At 52.8% G+C, this 14,314-nt stretch overlaps 2 protein-coding genes across 6 annotated transcripts in view; both read left to right on the top strand.

Annotated features, from left to right (window-relative positions):
- Positions 1–6,847, top strand: part of SAP30BP (SAP30 binding protein) — a 34,658-nt gene extending 27,811 nt beyond the window's left edge. For 2 of the 3 annotated variants that reach the window (XM_415631.8, XM_004946141.5), the window contains 2 exons: positions 73–157; positions 800–6,847. In XM_415631.8, coding sequence (XP_415631.4) covers positions 73–157; positions 800–981 — 267 coding nt within the window. In that variant the 3' untranslated portion in view covers positions 982–6,847. The remainder of the gene's footprint in view (positions 1–72; positions 158–799) is intronic. The other variant, XR_006931748.1, reaches the window with a different exon arrangement.
- The window catches only part of ITGB4 (integrin subunit beta 4), a 23,382-nt gene continuing 15,530 nt past the window's right edge, over positions 6,463–14,314 (top strand). The window contains exons 1-13 of one of the 3 annotated variants that reach the window (XM_015295325.4): positions 6,463–7,026; positions 9,385–9,476; positions 9,596–9,678; positions 10,350–10,451; positions 10,751–10,955; positions 11,329–11,425; positions 11,510–11,681; positions 11,817–12,080; positions 12,667–12,756; positions 12,853–12,975; positions 13,085–13,252; positions 13,482–13,558; positions 13,700–13,911. In XM_015295325.4, the coding sequence (XP_015150811.2) occupies positions 7,022–7,026; positions 9,385–9,476; positions 9,596–9,678; positions 10,350–10,451; positions 10,751–10,955; positions 11,329–11,425; positions 11,510–11,681; positions 11,817–12,080; positions 12,667–12,756; positions 12,853–12,975; positions 13,085–13,252; positions 13,482–13,558; positions 13,700–13,911 (1,690 nt within the window). In that variant the 5' untranslated portion in view covers positions 6,463–7,021. Of the gene's footprint in view, positions 7,123–7,388; positions 7,470–9,384; positions 9,477–9,595; positions 9,679–10,349; positions 10,452–10,750; positions 10,956–11,328; positions 11,426–11,509; positions 11,682–11,816; positions 12,081–12,666; positions 12,757–12,852; positions 12,976–13,084; positions 13,253–13,481; positions 13,559–13,699; positions 13,912–14,314 lie in introns of those variants that run through there. The other 2 variants (XM_046902140.1, XM_015295323.4) reach the window with 2 other exon arrangements.

Below are 14,314 nucleotides of genomic sequence, written 5' to 3'. Positions count from 1 at the left end.
TAAAAAATACACATAAATTAAAACTTTGGCTTTATCTTCTCCCCCCACCTTTCTCCTATTTGTCTCTCCCAGATTGAATTTGTGACTGGCACTAAGAAGGGCACAACAACAAGTGCTGCCTCTACAACAACCACGACAGCCAGTACTACAGTTGGAGGTAAAGACCAGTTGCATCCATGTGTATTAAGCTGCAGTAATACTGAGATTCATGGGAACCCTGAGAGCTCCTTATTGATTGTATAATAAAAGACAGTGTTTCCTTCAGTTGCTAGTGGACTAGCTTTCCTCTAGTTCCTATATCCCACAGCTGGCCTTCTAGAGAGAAAGCCTAGGGACAGGTTAGTGCAGAGCTTTATTAGGGTGTGAGGAAATCCTGTGATGTCTATAGTTGTAGTGTTCTTGGGACTGATGCATCATTAGAGAGCTGGAAGACTGAAAAATTATTCTCTTGCCTACAGCCTGCCTTTTAAACTGGAAAGCTTTAAAACCTTAAAGACTGTGTCTTATACCCATGCTGGAGCAACTGAAAAATGTGTGCTCTGTTAAAATTAAACATGCTTTGGGGCAAGGAGTCAACTGTCTCCCATTTGGCTGGAGTTCACAAGTAGAGTTTGACTCCTGATTATAAGGTTGTGTTTCCTCCTCAACGTTTATAAGCAGAATATAAGCTGAATTGGTGTGAGGGAAAGCTGTCTAGTCAAGCAGAGTATATTAAGAGTTGATGAGGCAGACTGCTGGGAAAGATTTAGTGCAACTTCTAACACAATGCTAATCCTTGTTTCCTCGATGAAACTTGCAGATGCACAGAAGAGGAAGAGCAAATGGGACTCAGCCATCCCTGTAACAACAATAGCTCAGCCCACCATCCTCACCACTACTGCAACACTGCCAGGTGTTGTCACAGTGACAACCAGTGCAAGTGGATCCAAAACTACAGTCATATCAGCTGTTGGCACCATTGTGAAAAAGGCAAAGCAGTGACCAGCACGCTGGGCTTGGATTTTTGGACTGAATTGTCATCAAAACCATTGTTCTTGAAAGGAAGGGGTGGCTTTCACCTTTGGTAAATGATGACAAGATTCTTTCAAACAGACCACAGCTCTCATTTGGAGGAATGGGGGCAGGAGCAAGGCATGCCAGCTGTGTGTGCACACCAATGGACCTCTGCCAAAAATGCCTCTCTTCTTGCTTCAGGAAGAACCAGTCTCTGTATTGTGCTGGAGGAAGATGAGATATAAATTTTATTTCTTCTACTACTGCATTGAGTTCTTATCCTCCTTGCAAGTCTGGTTTAACTTTTTGTTTTTTTAATTTAAAAATAAAGATAAACAAGCAGTGGGGGAATAGCAGTATTATCCTTGTTTATTCCAGATCATCCTCAAAGGCTGTTGCTTATGATATGCACCTCCCTCGAACGTGCCAGCTCAGTTTCAAGGGGTGTAAAGCAGAGACTATTGGTCAGTGCCCATCCTCAAACGTGTAGCAGAGACTTGAAGCTCATTCTACATCTATGAATGTAGATGGATTGTTTGTTGTAATACTGACATCTGTACCTGTGTGCATATCTGTGTGTATCTTGGTGATTACGTGTTTAATGGCTGAAATATTGAGGTAACTGTACTGAAGTTGTCATGTTACCATCTTTCAAGGATAGAGATTTCTATGCAGAAGCTGTAGAGGTTTGATTTGTTAATTCATTTGCAAAGACCTGTGCAGAAACCTTTCATTCTCATGGAATGAGATTGGAGCTATAGGAGAGCATCTGGTCCTGGCTATGATGCTGTCTTTGTTCTAGATAGCGACGTATCCCAGAGTGCACACATGGCAGTCACTGCTTGCTCCAATGTTGTGAAAAAGTCTTTTCAGTTTAAAAAAAAAAATTTATTGTATAAATCTTCTTACTCGTGTTGCAAAAATTATTATAAATATTGAAAGTCTTTAAAAAAAAAAAATGGTGTCATTCACGTGTCTGCATTTCTTATCTTGGTAAGGGAAAAGAGTAAGCACCCATTATTTTGTACTCTTGGTTACAGAAAACAGGCAGATAAGCAGTACATCCATGGCAGATGGGTGCCATGAAGTTTTGTCATGTTACTGATTTATTCTTTTTTTTTATATCTCAGACACTGGAGGAAAAGAGGAAAAAGGTGTTAAAATTACCTGGCTTGGAAGTAGTCTCATTATAGAGGATGTCCTGGAATAGTTGGTGACTCAGCTGTTCTAAATGGTGATTTTTCAAACCTGTTCCAGCATTTAAGCTTCTTCAAAAGTTGCTCTCTGTCATCTGGGGTTTCCCATAAGATCTCCATCTGTGGAGGTCAGTCACCCTGCATGGAGCTCAGCAGCAGGTGAGGCAGTTTGCTCACGTTTTGGAGGTAGGTGGAATGGATACTTCACTTTGAAGTCCTGCTGAACGGTGTGTGGGTGAAGGTACAACAGGTTTAAATAAAAAATAAAGGTAGCAGCTGCTGCAGTATTTTGGTCGATGGATTAATGACCAACAGGGCACCAGAATGATCACTGCAATTAGTTTAGTCCTGTGAGCAGGGGGTGGGAGGTGTCTGGGCTGCTAGAGCAACAAACATTCCTCTAATGAATGTCCTCAGTATGTATGCTGTGAGCAAGTCTATACGAAACTGAATGAAATTGAATCTGGCTGGGCTGTGTGCCAATACACAGCAGTGCTGCCTGGTACCAGATGTGCCAGCCTGTCCTCTGCATCCCATTCCTGCCTCCTTTCTAATAACTGATGGTAAACACAGAGTGGGAGAGTTTGAGACTGCATTCACTACACCTCATTTACAGACTGAGCCTAAGCACTGTCAGCTTTGGAGGGAAGGAAGGAGTGTGACTTTATAATGACTGGCTGTGTTCTGCCTGATGTCCTACAGGTCCTGGAGCTGCCGGATCAGAAATGGTCACAAAGAAAAGGAAACCATGCAGATAGGATCTTCTTAAAGACTCCTTACACTACCGTGGTGGGAAATCTATTCCTGATCCTTTTTTCTTTCTGCTTATGTTCAGTGTCTCACTTTCATTAATGGCTTGGAAGGGTTATGTGCTGTGCAAGTAAAGAACTGAATCTGACTGAACGCAGCAAAAGTTCCTCTTGGTCGTAACATGGTGTAACTGTGCTAGATGGAATAGCTTGATTACAAGGAACCATTAATTACACACCTAGTTAGACATGTCAGCACTTGTATCTCTGTATGCTGTACCATATCAGGAAAAGTAGGCAGCATGGGAAACTAATTATTATTATTATTTTTGAAGGTAGCTACCAGAATGCAGCTGAACACGAACCAAGGGGATACATTGGCAGGAGGAGAAAAAGAGCATGATAGAAGAAGTGCTATCAGCTGTGAATTGGAGCTGGGCTCCAGCCTGCTGCTTGGCACCTGGCACAGGGCAAATGCCCCACGTGTCTGGGAGGATGAATCATTTAACTACAACAGCTACTGAGTGCTGTTTCGGTGCAAGTATCTCACTTGTATCATGCATCCTGACAGCCCACCCTTCCTCTTTCCATGCCCCCCCCGTGTCTTCTTGCTCTGCAGTATCCACAGCCATTCCAAACCTTTGGATTTCTTTGTGTGCTTTATGACCAGACCTGTTCATGGCATGGAATGACAACATCCAGGCAAGATCGTCAGTATGGATTGGTCATATTCTTCCTAACAGGCTCTTTGGGCTGAGACAAGCTGAGCAGAGGTGGCAGTGGGGCACCTGGAGCAGCAGCTTTAGAGCTCCTTGACTAACAGGCCGTGCAGCTTGTTCTCTCCTCATCGAGTGCTGTCTGCAGCAGAGAAAGCTGCCTTGAAATAGGAATGATTTGGATTTTTTCCTCCTCTCTCCATTCCAAAAAGCCCAAATAGGGATGCCAATCATTGCATAACGAGCTTGCAGCCAGAACAATGGGTTGTTGCTCTTGTTTATCTTGTGTGCTGCTATCGGAAGCAATGCACAGATACAGTGCAGACTGAGGAAAAAGCCTCTGCACAGCTGCTGGGAATGTGGCATGCAGGTTGGCAGCTGTGAAGGAGGGAGAGGTGGGAGGGCTTCAGGTGCTCACAAGTGATGTACTGCTGGGAAGTACTCTTTCCTGGCCTGTGAGAGCTGCTGCCTTCGGTCCTGGAACAGGAGGATCGATTGGTCTACATGTTAGGTATCTGTCTGGTTGTGGTCATGCTGAGGGCTGTGTGACCACTGCTGATCTGCAGAGGGCTGAAGGGACGGCGTTCCTCAGCTGAATGCTATCTGCTGGTCCACCTTCAGTGCCAGGGCAGCTGCCTCCCAGCCCTGCTGAAGTCATTCTTGGCAGCTGGGCTCTGCCTTCGCCACTCTTCTGAAGCCTTATTCTCCCACCTCCATGCCCTGAGGTGTTGGTTTTCTTTCCTATTGGCTTGGTGTGATTTAAGGAGCCATCCTCCTTTGATGCTGTTGTGGGGAGGGATTTGTGTCAGGGATTTGCTTTCTTCCCATGCCTCACCAACTGAAAGAGCAGGCGGGGAGGGACAGCCCTTACCAGCCCCGCCTCAAGCTGAAAGGTGAGCACCTGAAGCTATGTTTTACCTGGCTTGCTGCTCTGCTGTCTGCTTGAAGAGGCTGAGGCTCTATAGTAGACATTCTTGCCAAGGCTTGGCTGACCACCACCTGCACCAGCTCCGTTCCACCTCTTCATCCTAGCTGCAAACAAACCCAAAGTCTCCTTGTCCTCTTGCTGAGCACTTAACACCAGCATGCTTAGGCACCACTGTTGCAGAATAGTTTCCCATCTGTCAGCCTTGCAGTGCACAATGCTCCTCCCAGTGTTTATACCCAGCTTCCTTCCTTTTGTTCCAAGTGAGAGCCACGCACGCTGGTGCCTTCCAATATTTGGCCTTTGTTTATTTGGAACTGCTCTGTGCCTGGGGCTGGGCTCGTGCCTTTGGTTGCCAACAAACAGCGAAGCACCAGGACTTCACAAGGAAAGGTTTTGCCTTTTCATGCAGGAGGCGTCTGTCTGTCTGTCTGTCCTCTGTATTAGGCAGCAACCAAGCCATGGGCTTGCCTTGTAGAGTGCCCATACACACTGAGTTTGCCCATGCTTGTGCCTGCTCCTCTCTGCTCAGCTGTTGCGCCGTTGCAAGGTGGCAAATGGTGACCGTCCCTTCCCTGCCAGATGGGGCCAATGGCTCCTTGTAAGTCTCACCTACCCAACAGAACCAGCAGAAAAGGAGAACTTTCCCAAATCTTTCCAATGCATCAATGTGGTGAGGTGCCCGTCTGGCCCTGGGAGGTCCCGTTGTCATAGAAGTGTCCATCTCTGGGTGGGGTTAGGATCTCCACCTCTGCATGGATGTTACCACTGTCACAGGCTGGGTCCTTTACTGCTGTTTTCCTTGTGTGTTGGTGCCCTGCTTACCTTTTGTGTCCTGAGTACAGCGGGCCCAGTGTTTGCTTAGCAGAGATTTCCCTTCATGTCAACCCCTGATGGCATGGAGCATCCATGGCAAAAGTATGGATGCATGTGGTTATGCTGTCTTAAGGAGAAGGCTGAAGAAGAGAATGTGGGACTTCATCCTTTACTTGTAATTACCTAGATAATTACATTAAGCCCAATTTAGTGTAATAAATCATAGGCACATTACTAATACTACTAAGCATTCCTTAGGTTGATGCAGATAGTCTATAGGATATTCCAGTGCAGCAAATGGTGTAGATCAGGAAAAACACCTCTTTCTTTTAGCAGAGTGTGTGCCCAACTCAGAACGGGAACTGCTGTGCATTGGATGGAGCTGCTCCAGAGCTGTCCCAGAGCTGCCCCTGGTGCACCGCGGCAGAAGGAGAGAGGGAAGAGGCTCTGTAGGAGCTGGTAGGGATGGGGCACCCATCACCCATCGGCCTCTGGGCAACCTGTGCTGCCTTTAGCATGAAAACCTTCCTTATATCCAAGTGATGGTGCTGTGGGTCTGAAGGTGGGAGCAGGGACGCTTGGGGGATAACCCCCATCTGCCCTTTGCCATAGTGTGAGTGCCACAGTCCCACTGGCAGTGCTGCATTCAGTATTTGTAGTGGTTGTAAACAAAGCAGACAGCCCCCAAACCCTGCACGTTCCTATTTTTCCTTTGGATCTGAGCAGGGACCTCTCCGACGGCGCAAGGAAAACACCGAGGTTGCCAAACTGAGCAACAGTTTGAGAAACAGGGAAATATAGGAGTTCGAGTGCTGTGCCATCCTCAGCTTCCCCTGTTTCCCGTTTGCTGTGATTCTTGACTGTGCAAACACATCCTCCTCTTTCCCGGCTTAACCCATTTACTCCCATTTACTCCAGCTTCGTTCTTTCTCCCAGCACAAGGAATCCGGCTGCTGGGCGGATCGGAGCCGCAACACCCAACCTCCGCCTTCGTTGGGCAGCAGTGCCACGGAGGGACGAGCCCTGAGCCCTCACCAATAAAGCAACCGGTGGCAAACACAGCCCCCTTCCCAGGGCCGGATCAGCTGCCCGCTGTCGGCTCAGCCTCTTTTCCTCCGGGATGCGGACGGGTTGCACGGGGGGAGGCAGCGCGGCGGCCGCGGGGTTGTGCCTGCCCGTACAGGTGTGCGCGGCGCGGAGGAATGCCAACCACTGAGTCACGGCCCCCTCCCACCCGGGCGGCATAAAGCCCGGCCTCACCTGGGCACGGGGCTCAGCGCGGGGCTCAGCACTCGGCTCGCACCTCCGCTCCCCTGCGAAGGCACGGCGGGATGGAGGAACGTGGAGAACGAGGTCAATCTTTGGGCATGTGAGGGAGCCCCGAGGGACGGCGTTTCGCCGGAAAGAGAAAAGGGACAGCAAAATAGAGAGGAGGGAATAAAAGGAGGGGGGGGGAAAAAACAACAACAGAAGGAAGAAAAGGCCCAGCCTGGAGCTGAGCGGGGCCGGTGGCAGCGGAGCAGTGCGTGCCCTATTGCTTCTGCTGGAGGAATTCCTTGGCTCGCCGTGCGGGCGCAGCTCTTCGGGTCACGGCGGAGGCTTTGGACGCTGTCAGCCCCGGCGCTGATGAGGTTTGTGCAATTAATTCATCCGCGCTCCGGGGCGTTGGGTTTGTTTTTAACTTGGCGGTGCTGATTGACTCGGGGGCGGATGAAGGCGCAGGGCAGGTGGGCTCAGCTGTGCGCGTTTCCCTCTCTCCTTCGGCGGTAGCTGCGTGCTTTCCGCTGCCTTTTTGCTGCAAGCTGCGCTGCTCGTGCCTGGGCAGTTCTGCTGTGCAAAGCGCTTTTCCTTTCCAAAGTTATTTGGTGGAACAAAGCTGCCCGGGGGGGGGGGGCCGTGCCCGTGCCATTGGGACAGCACGCAGCCTGCAGTGCCGCCGCTTTTGGAGACGGTTCCTTCCATGTTTCAAAGGTTACGGGAGGAAAGTCCTCCTGGGGAGGCACAGCTAAGAGCTCCCGGAGGTGATTTTGCAGAGCGGGGTCGCTGGCTGCGAGCCCTGTGAAATGCGGCTCAGGTTGGTGGTGCTTTGCTGGGGGTCTCTCCTGGTGGTTCCTAAGCTTTGTGAGGTCTCTGTATGCGCCCAGCCGGGCTCTGGGTTCTCCCTGGCACAGCGCTGGGTGCTCTTCCAGCTGCCTCCCACCACCGCCCCCTCCTCCGTCCCGTGGGTTCTGCTGCACCTCAGGGGGGGTCTGGAACTGCAAAGTGGGATCGGGCTGTGCTGCGGCCTTTGTCACGCTGTCCCCAACCCCGTGGGTTGCTCTGATGCTGGGCTGTATCTCTGTGGACTCTGACGTCCCATGGAACAGAGGACGGAGGTGACACGGGATCACACTCGGGAGGAGGGGGTGTTTGGGTGCTTGGATTCCTTGAGGCGGCTGTCCCTGAAGGAGGAGTGAGCTGACAGCACTGGGCCCAATGGTATTTCATAGGTCTAAACGCAGCAGATGGCTGCTGTGCCCATCCCAACCTCAAAGCTGTGCAGATGAAGGCATGTGAGGGGGGTATGCATGGGGTTTGGGATATTGGGTTCCCATTCCTCAGACCTCTTCCCCCGTCTGCCCCAGGGCAGTGCCCAGCTGCAGCTTCAACCTCCCCAGTGCCAAGCTGACAGGGGGATGTGGGGATGGGTTCTGCTGCCCCAGCTGGTCCCCACACTGCTCCTCCAGTGGTTCCTTTGGAGGAGGTCCTTTTTGCTCAGGTGTGAGCGGTGCAGCCCGGGGGTTCCCCGGTGCTTTCCACATGTTGGCTGTGCCAAGGCAGAGAGGGAGGCTGGGGGCAGAGAAAGAAGAGCAGGAGGAGATGTGGTTGGGGAGGGGTTGGGATCAGCTTCACTTTGTCCCCTAATCCTTCACAATTGAGCAGATTTCTTTTTATTGTCATGAACAATAATACCAAAGCATGGTAGCTTTTCCCAAGTGAGTTCCTGTTCACGGACTAGAGGACCTCCAGGGATCCCTTCTGACTCAAAGGATTCTATGATGTTATGGCCACTTTACTCTGCTTTTACTCTGAGCACAGATGTGCTGGCAATGCAGGGTGGGACCGGCCCTGCCGAACACTTCAAAGCTGGCAGTGCATGGGGCACCAGGATGTCAACACCGAGCTGTGCTTTATGGCTGCTTATCTCAGCTCTTAAAAGGACATAACTGCGTCGGTGTACCCAAAGGCCAGGGAGTGCCGTGGTGACTCTGCCTGGGCTCGTGGGTAGGAGAGGAGCTGGGTCTGCGCCATAGGGCTGAGCTGAGGTCCCTGGAATGGGAGAATTTTCCCTATTTCTGTAGTGGGGCTGCTGCCGTGTGCCCAGCTGCTGTGTGAGCACCCAGAGAGAGAAATCTCAGAGCTGGTGCCATGTTGGGGTCCTTACTGCCACGACCTCTGCACATACACAGCTTTGTGCACTCAGAATGTTTCTGCGGGCTCCATTGGGACCTGGACAAGGCACCCCAGTGCTCCTCGAACCACACAGCCTCCTGACAGCTCCGGGCAGCCCAGAGCTCTGGGTTTGGCATTTCCCAAGACCTCACCCTCTGTTTGTTGTTCGGCTATCCTGGAAACTCTTACTGCAATAGGAAATAGCGGGAGGGACGGCGCTGTGTTTTGCTTTGTGGGGGAGTGCAGGTGGCCACTTCGCTCTCTTGCAGGACAGTCCAGGGCTGGACCTGATCACTGCTGCTCTCATGTGTGGAGGATGCTGGGCTCTGTCTGGCAGTGGGGTGGCAGCCTCCCTGCCCCAGCACAGGGGACCTTGAGTCTCCCGTGAGCCTGCATGGAGCACGGGCTGCTCTTGGTTCTGATGTCGTGCCCTGCCCTGCTCAGAGCAGGGATTGTGCCCATGCTCCAGCTCTCCTGGGCACGGTGCTGTCCCCTTTTGGGATGTTCCCCTACCCAAGCCCTGGTTCTTCCACCACTCAGCAGCCCATGTGTTGCAGGACGAAGAGGATGGCCGCACTGCCAAGGCTCTGTGTGGGGCTGCTGCTGCTGGCCCTGCTCTGCACCACCACTCTTGGCCAACGGAGCAGAAGTGAGTGCAGCCTTCCTCCACCCGCCCCAGCAAAACCTCCCTGGGAATAGGGTCAGCCTTTGCACCTCTCATCCTTATTTATTTTCTGCATTCCTTGTGCTGCAATCTTCCCCCTCCAGATAACCGCTGTGTGCAGAGCCGGGCAAAGAGCTGCACTGAGTGCATCCGTGTGGCCAAGGAGTGTTCCTTCTGCACCGAGGAGGTGAGGGCAGGCAGGGGGCGTGGGGCTCTGATCCCGGCTGCTTCCACGCCCTGCACCCCACCACCAGGAAATCCGAGGGAGGAACCCAAGAGCGGAGTCAGCCTCTGGCTGCAGACCCAAAGCTCTGAGATGTGGATCGCCCTTAGCTCAGATGCTGACTAAAGGGTGGCGGGGAAAGTTTGGGGCAAACTTCCAAAATATAGGGATTTATCAGCAAATGCCCTTTGGCTGTGGCTGTAATGCTTTGTGGGAAGGATTGCCCGTGGGATGGAAGGAGAGCTGTATCGCAGGTGCTCCTGTTCCCTGGTGCTTTAGGGGACACTGGAGCTTCTGGGCAACACTCGTCCTCATCTCTCTGCCCTACAAGGGCTCACCAGACCCAACTGACTCATCCAGGACCCCACTGTACCCTCCCTGCAGGGAGTATTGAATCACAAAATCACAGGATGGTTGGAGTTGGAAGGGACCCTAAAGGCCATGTGGTGCCAGCCCTGCACTGAGCAGGGACACCCACAGCTCCAGCAGTGCTCACAGCCCATCCCCTGACCTCGGCTGTCTGCAGGGATGGGGCACCACCGCCTCTCTGTGCAACCTGTGCTTCACACCTTTTTTTTTTTCTTTTCTTTTCTGCTTATTTTGGTGCTCTTCATGCTGCTCTTGTAATGATGCAGAGCTTTGAGGAGCCGCGCTGTGACCTGAGGGAGAACCTGCTGCGCTATGGCTGCAGGGAGGCCAGCATCGTCTACACGAGGGGCGAGATGCGCACTCAGCAGGTGGGCACTGACGTTGATGTCTGGGGAGGCACCCAGCTGGGCACACATGGGCATGGGGGAACTGTTGTTCCGAGGGCAGGGAGTGGGGTCATAGATTGATAGAATGGTTTGAGTTGGAAAGGACCCTTAAAGGCCATCTGGTCCAACTCCCTGTGATGAACAGGGACGCCCACAGCTTCATTGGTGCTCAGCGCCCCATCCAGCCGGACCTTGGGTGCCACCAAAGTTGGGACATCCACCATAAGCTACCTACCTACAGAGGTGGAGTCTGTCCCATTAACCTTGCTCTTCCTCCGCAGAACATCAGCATCAACACGTTCCTGCAGAGGACCCAGGTGGCCCCCCAGGCCATGTTCATGCGGCTGCGGGCTGGGGAGGAGATGAGCTTCAACATGGACGTCTTCCAGCCCCTGGAGAGCCCCGTGGACCTCTACATCCTTATGGACTTCTCCTACTCGATGTCTGATGACTTGGATAATCTCAAGAGCATGGGGCAAAACCTGGGTGAGAGCTGGGAGCGTGGGGTTCCCTGGCAGAATAAAACTTCTGTTAGTTTCTCGTTGCTGCTCTGTTGGGTGGATCCCTCCTGGCCCATCATGTGTCCTCTCTCTGCCCTGGGGGGTTGTTCTGTGCAGCGGCTTTGGCATCTCGAGCCTGTAGGCATGGGTTGTGTTGGAAGCTCCTGTCTTGGAAAGGAGCTGCCAAAAGTGGCGTAGGTTTCTACTCCAAAAAGGCAAGATCTGAGCCCAAAGAGCTTAAATCCCCGAAGTCCAATCTGAGATGTGGCCAACAGAGGTGGCACCCAGGAAAGGACACCTTTCTGTGGAGCAGCAACCTATTGGGCTTATCTTCTTTCACATCTATTTCTCTCTCCCAGCCGAGTTCCTGCAAGCTCTCACCTCCAATTACACCATCGGCTTTGGCAAGTTTGTGGACAAAGTCTCATCCCCACAGACAGACATGAGGCCTGAGAAGTGAGTAAGGCTGGGGGGCCATACAGATATGCAGCTCCCATTAGGGTTGCTGGAACACCTCTTTGCCCTCTTGCTCTCTCACAGGCTCCGTGAGCCATGGAACAACGCCGACTCCCCCTTCTCCTTCAAGAACGTCATCCGCCTGACCAACAACATCAACTACTTCAGCCAGGAGCTCAGGAAGGAGCGCATCTCTGGAAACCTGGATGCGCCCGAAGGTGGCTTCGATGCCATCCTGCAGACTGCTGTTTGCAAGGTCACAGTGGCTGGGGAGATGGGAGGCAAATGGTTGGGTTCTGGTCTGGATGAGTTGGGTTTTCCAAGCCCTACCAATGACCACAAGTGCTGTGTGGTGGGCTCAGAGGTCAAGGTCTTTTCTCCCCATCTGTAGGACAAGATTGGCTGGAGGAAGGACAGCACGCATTTGCTTGTGTTCTCCACTGAGTCAGCCTTTCACTATGAAGCTGATGGCACCAACGTCCTGGCAGGGATCCTGGCGAGGAATGACGAGGAGTGTCACCTGGACACCCATGGCACCTACGTTTATGACACCAAGCAGGACTACCCCTCGGTGCCCACGCTGGTGCGCCTGCTGGGTCAGCACAACATCATTCCCATCTTTGCTGTCACCAACCACTCCTACAGCTACTACGAGGTGAGGGAGCTGTATGGGGTCACCTTCCTTCCAGGATCATCTCTTGATCCTCTCTGGTCCCCGAGTGCTGAAGCAATGTCTGTCACTTTGAGTTTGTGTCATGGCTTCTCAAGTTCTGGTTTGGGTTGTGAAAGGCCCCCGGGTGTGTTGTTGGGATGCAGGAATCTGAGCTCCTAGGAGTCTCCTTTGTTCGTGTGGAGACACAGAGCTGGAGAGAAATTTATGTTAGAAGAGGAACATTTGGAGGTGTCTGATCCATGTCCTGCTCAAAGCAGAGCCCCCTGGCATATGAGGTTCTTAAGACCTTGGTCAAGACCCCAAGCTGAGCTGAGAACGTCCCTAAGAACATACATGGTTGACCCCTTTTTCCTAAGCACTTCCCTGCCCCTGTTTCCTGCTAAGCACATATTTTTTTTTAACTAAAAACTTGTCTATTAATCACAGCAGCCCCTGAACAAAAGCATCACCCCAGTCTTGGGCTAAGGAGAGCTGGGGGGGGTCGCTGCCACAGGCAGTGCTCATGAGGGGCAGCGGCTGGACCTGCCACCATGGTGCCATACCTCAGTGTGCCCCTTTCTCTCTGCAGAAGCTGCACAAATATTTCCCCATCTCCGAGATCGGGGTGCTGCAGGAGGACTCCTCCAACATCGTGGAGCTGCTCCGCACAGCCTTTGAGGTAACGGCGCCCTGCAGGGCTGTGCTCTCACTCCCAGGGTGGGATGTGGCTTCAGTGGGGCTGAAAAATCACTGCGATCCCCTCCTGTCCACCCAGCGCATCCGCTCCAAGATGGACATCCGAGCTGACTTCGTCCCCAAGGCCCTGAAGACGGAGTTCATCTCCTCAATGTATGAAAAGACGGAATCTGGGTCCTTCCACATCACCCGTGGGGAAGTGGTAGGTCTCCGGGAGGGCTGAGCTCCTACCACATCCCAGCTGCCTCCCGCCTGGGGGTTCGGTGGTGGGGTCGCTCCTCTGGGCTCACCCACCTGCCCCATCCCTGCAGGGTAAGTTCCAGGTGAGGGTGAAGGCGCTGGAGCACGTGGGTGGGCAGCACGTCTGCACCCTCCCTGAGAAGGACAGGCAGGGCATTATCCATGTGAAACCCACCTCACTGAGCGACAGCCTCCAAGTCCAGGCCTCCGTGGTGTGCGACGTGTGTCCCTGTGAGCAGGTACGTACGGGTTGTGCTTGGCCAATGAATGCTGGTCCTGCATTCATTGCTGGCAGGAGGTTTGGGGTTCTGGATCAGGAGACCCAGGGATGCTGTTTGGAGCTCATGGTGTGCTTGGTCCTACTGCAAAACTCAGTCTTATGGACAACGCCTTTCCCTTTGCTGTGCCTGAGGTGGCTGTGGGGGAACTGAGCCCACCCAGCAGCACCTCTTCCCTTTCCCCTTACAGCAACCAGATTTCCGCTCACCCAAGTGCAGCTTCCACGGGGACTTCATCTGTGGGCAGTGCATCTGCCATGCAGGCTGGTAAGGACCTCACCAAGCCTCGTGTCCCTCTGCCACATCTGGGGACACAGCGTGATGCTCACACGTGCCCTGAGGCTTCTGCCTGGGCGCAGTCCCCGTGCCCTGCTCCCACCCCTCTCAGTGTCACCCCCTCCCCACCAGGCGAGGGGACACGTGTGACTGCTCCCCGGCCTCATCCCCCAACAACGAAGCCTGCATCCGCCCTGGGGACGTGGAGCCGTGCTCGGGTCGGGGCGAGTGTCTCTGTGGGAAGTGTCAGTGCTACCCCGAGGACCTGATGCAGCGCTTCGATGGGGACTTCTGCCAATATGATGTGCTGCAGTGCCCGCGCACCTCCGGCTTCCTCTGCAATGGTGAGAGCCATCGAGTGGGACTCAATGATCCCCATGGAGCCCTTCCAACTTGGGACGTTCTGTGGTCCTCATGGGTCCCTTCCGCGTTGGGATAATCTATGGTTGTTATGGATCCCTTCCAAGCTGGGATATCCTTTGATCCTTATGGATCCCTTCCAACTTGGGTATTCTGTGATCCTTACGGGTCCCTTTCTACTTTGAATATTCTGGTTCTATGATCCTTATGGATACCTCCCAACTTTGAAAATACTATGATATAGGATATGCTATGACCCCCTCCTCCAGTGCCTGCAGGTCCCGGTGTCCTCACTGGGTGGCACTGGGACATGAGGATGAAGAACACGTGATGGGTTTGGGGGACCCTACACTTGCACACATGCATGGAGATGGGGGCACTCTGTTT

Source organism: Gallus gallus, chromosome 18 (assembly GCF_016699485.2).
Source record: "Gallus gallus isolate bGalGal1 chromosome 18, bGalGal1.mat.broiler.GRCg7b, whole genome shotgun sequence".
Taxonomy (NCBI): domain Eukaryota; kingdom Metazoa; phylum Chordata; class Aves; order Galliformes; family Phasianidae; genus Gallus; species Gallus gallus.
The sequence above is the reverse complement of the archived record's forward strand: the minus strand, read 5'-3'. Positions and strand labels throughout refer to the sequence as shown.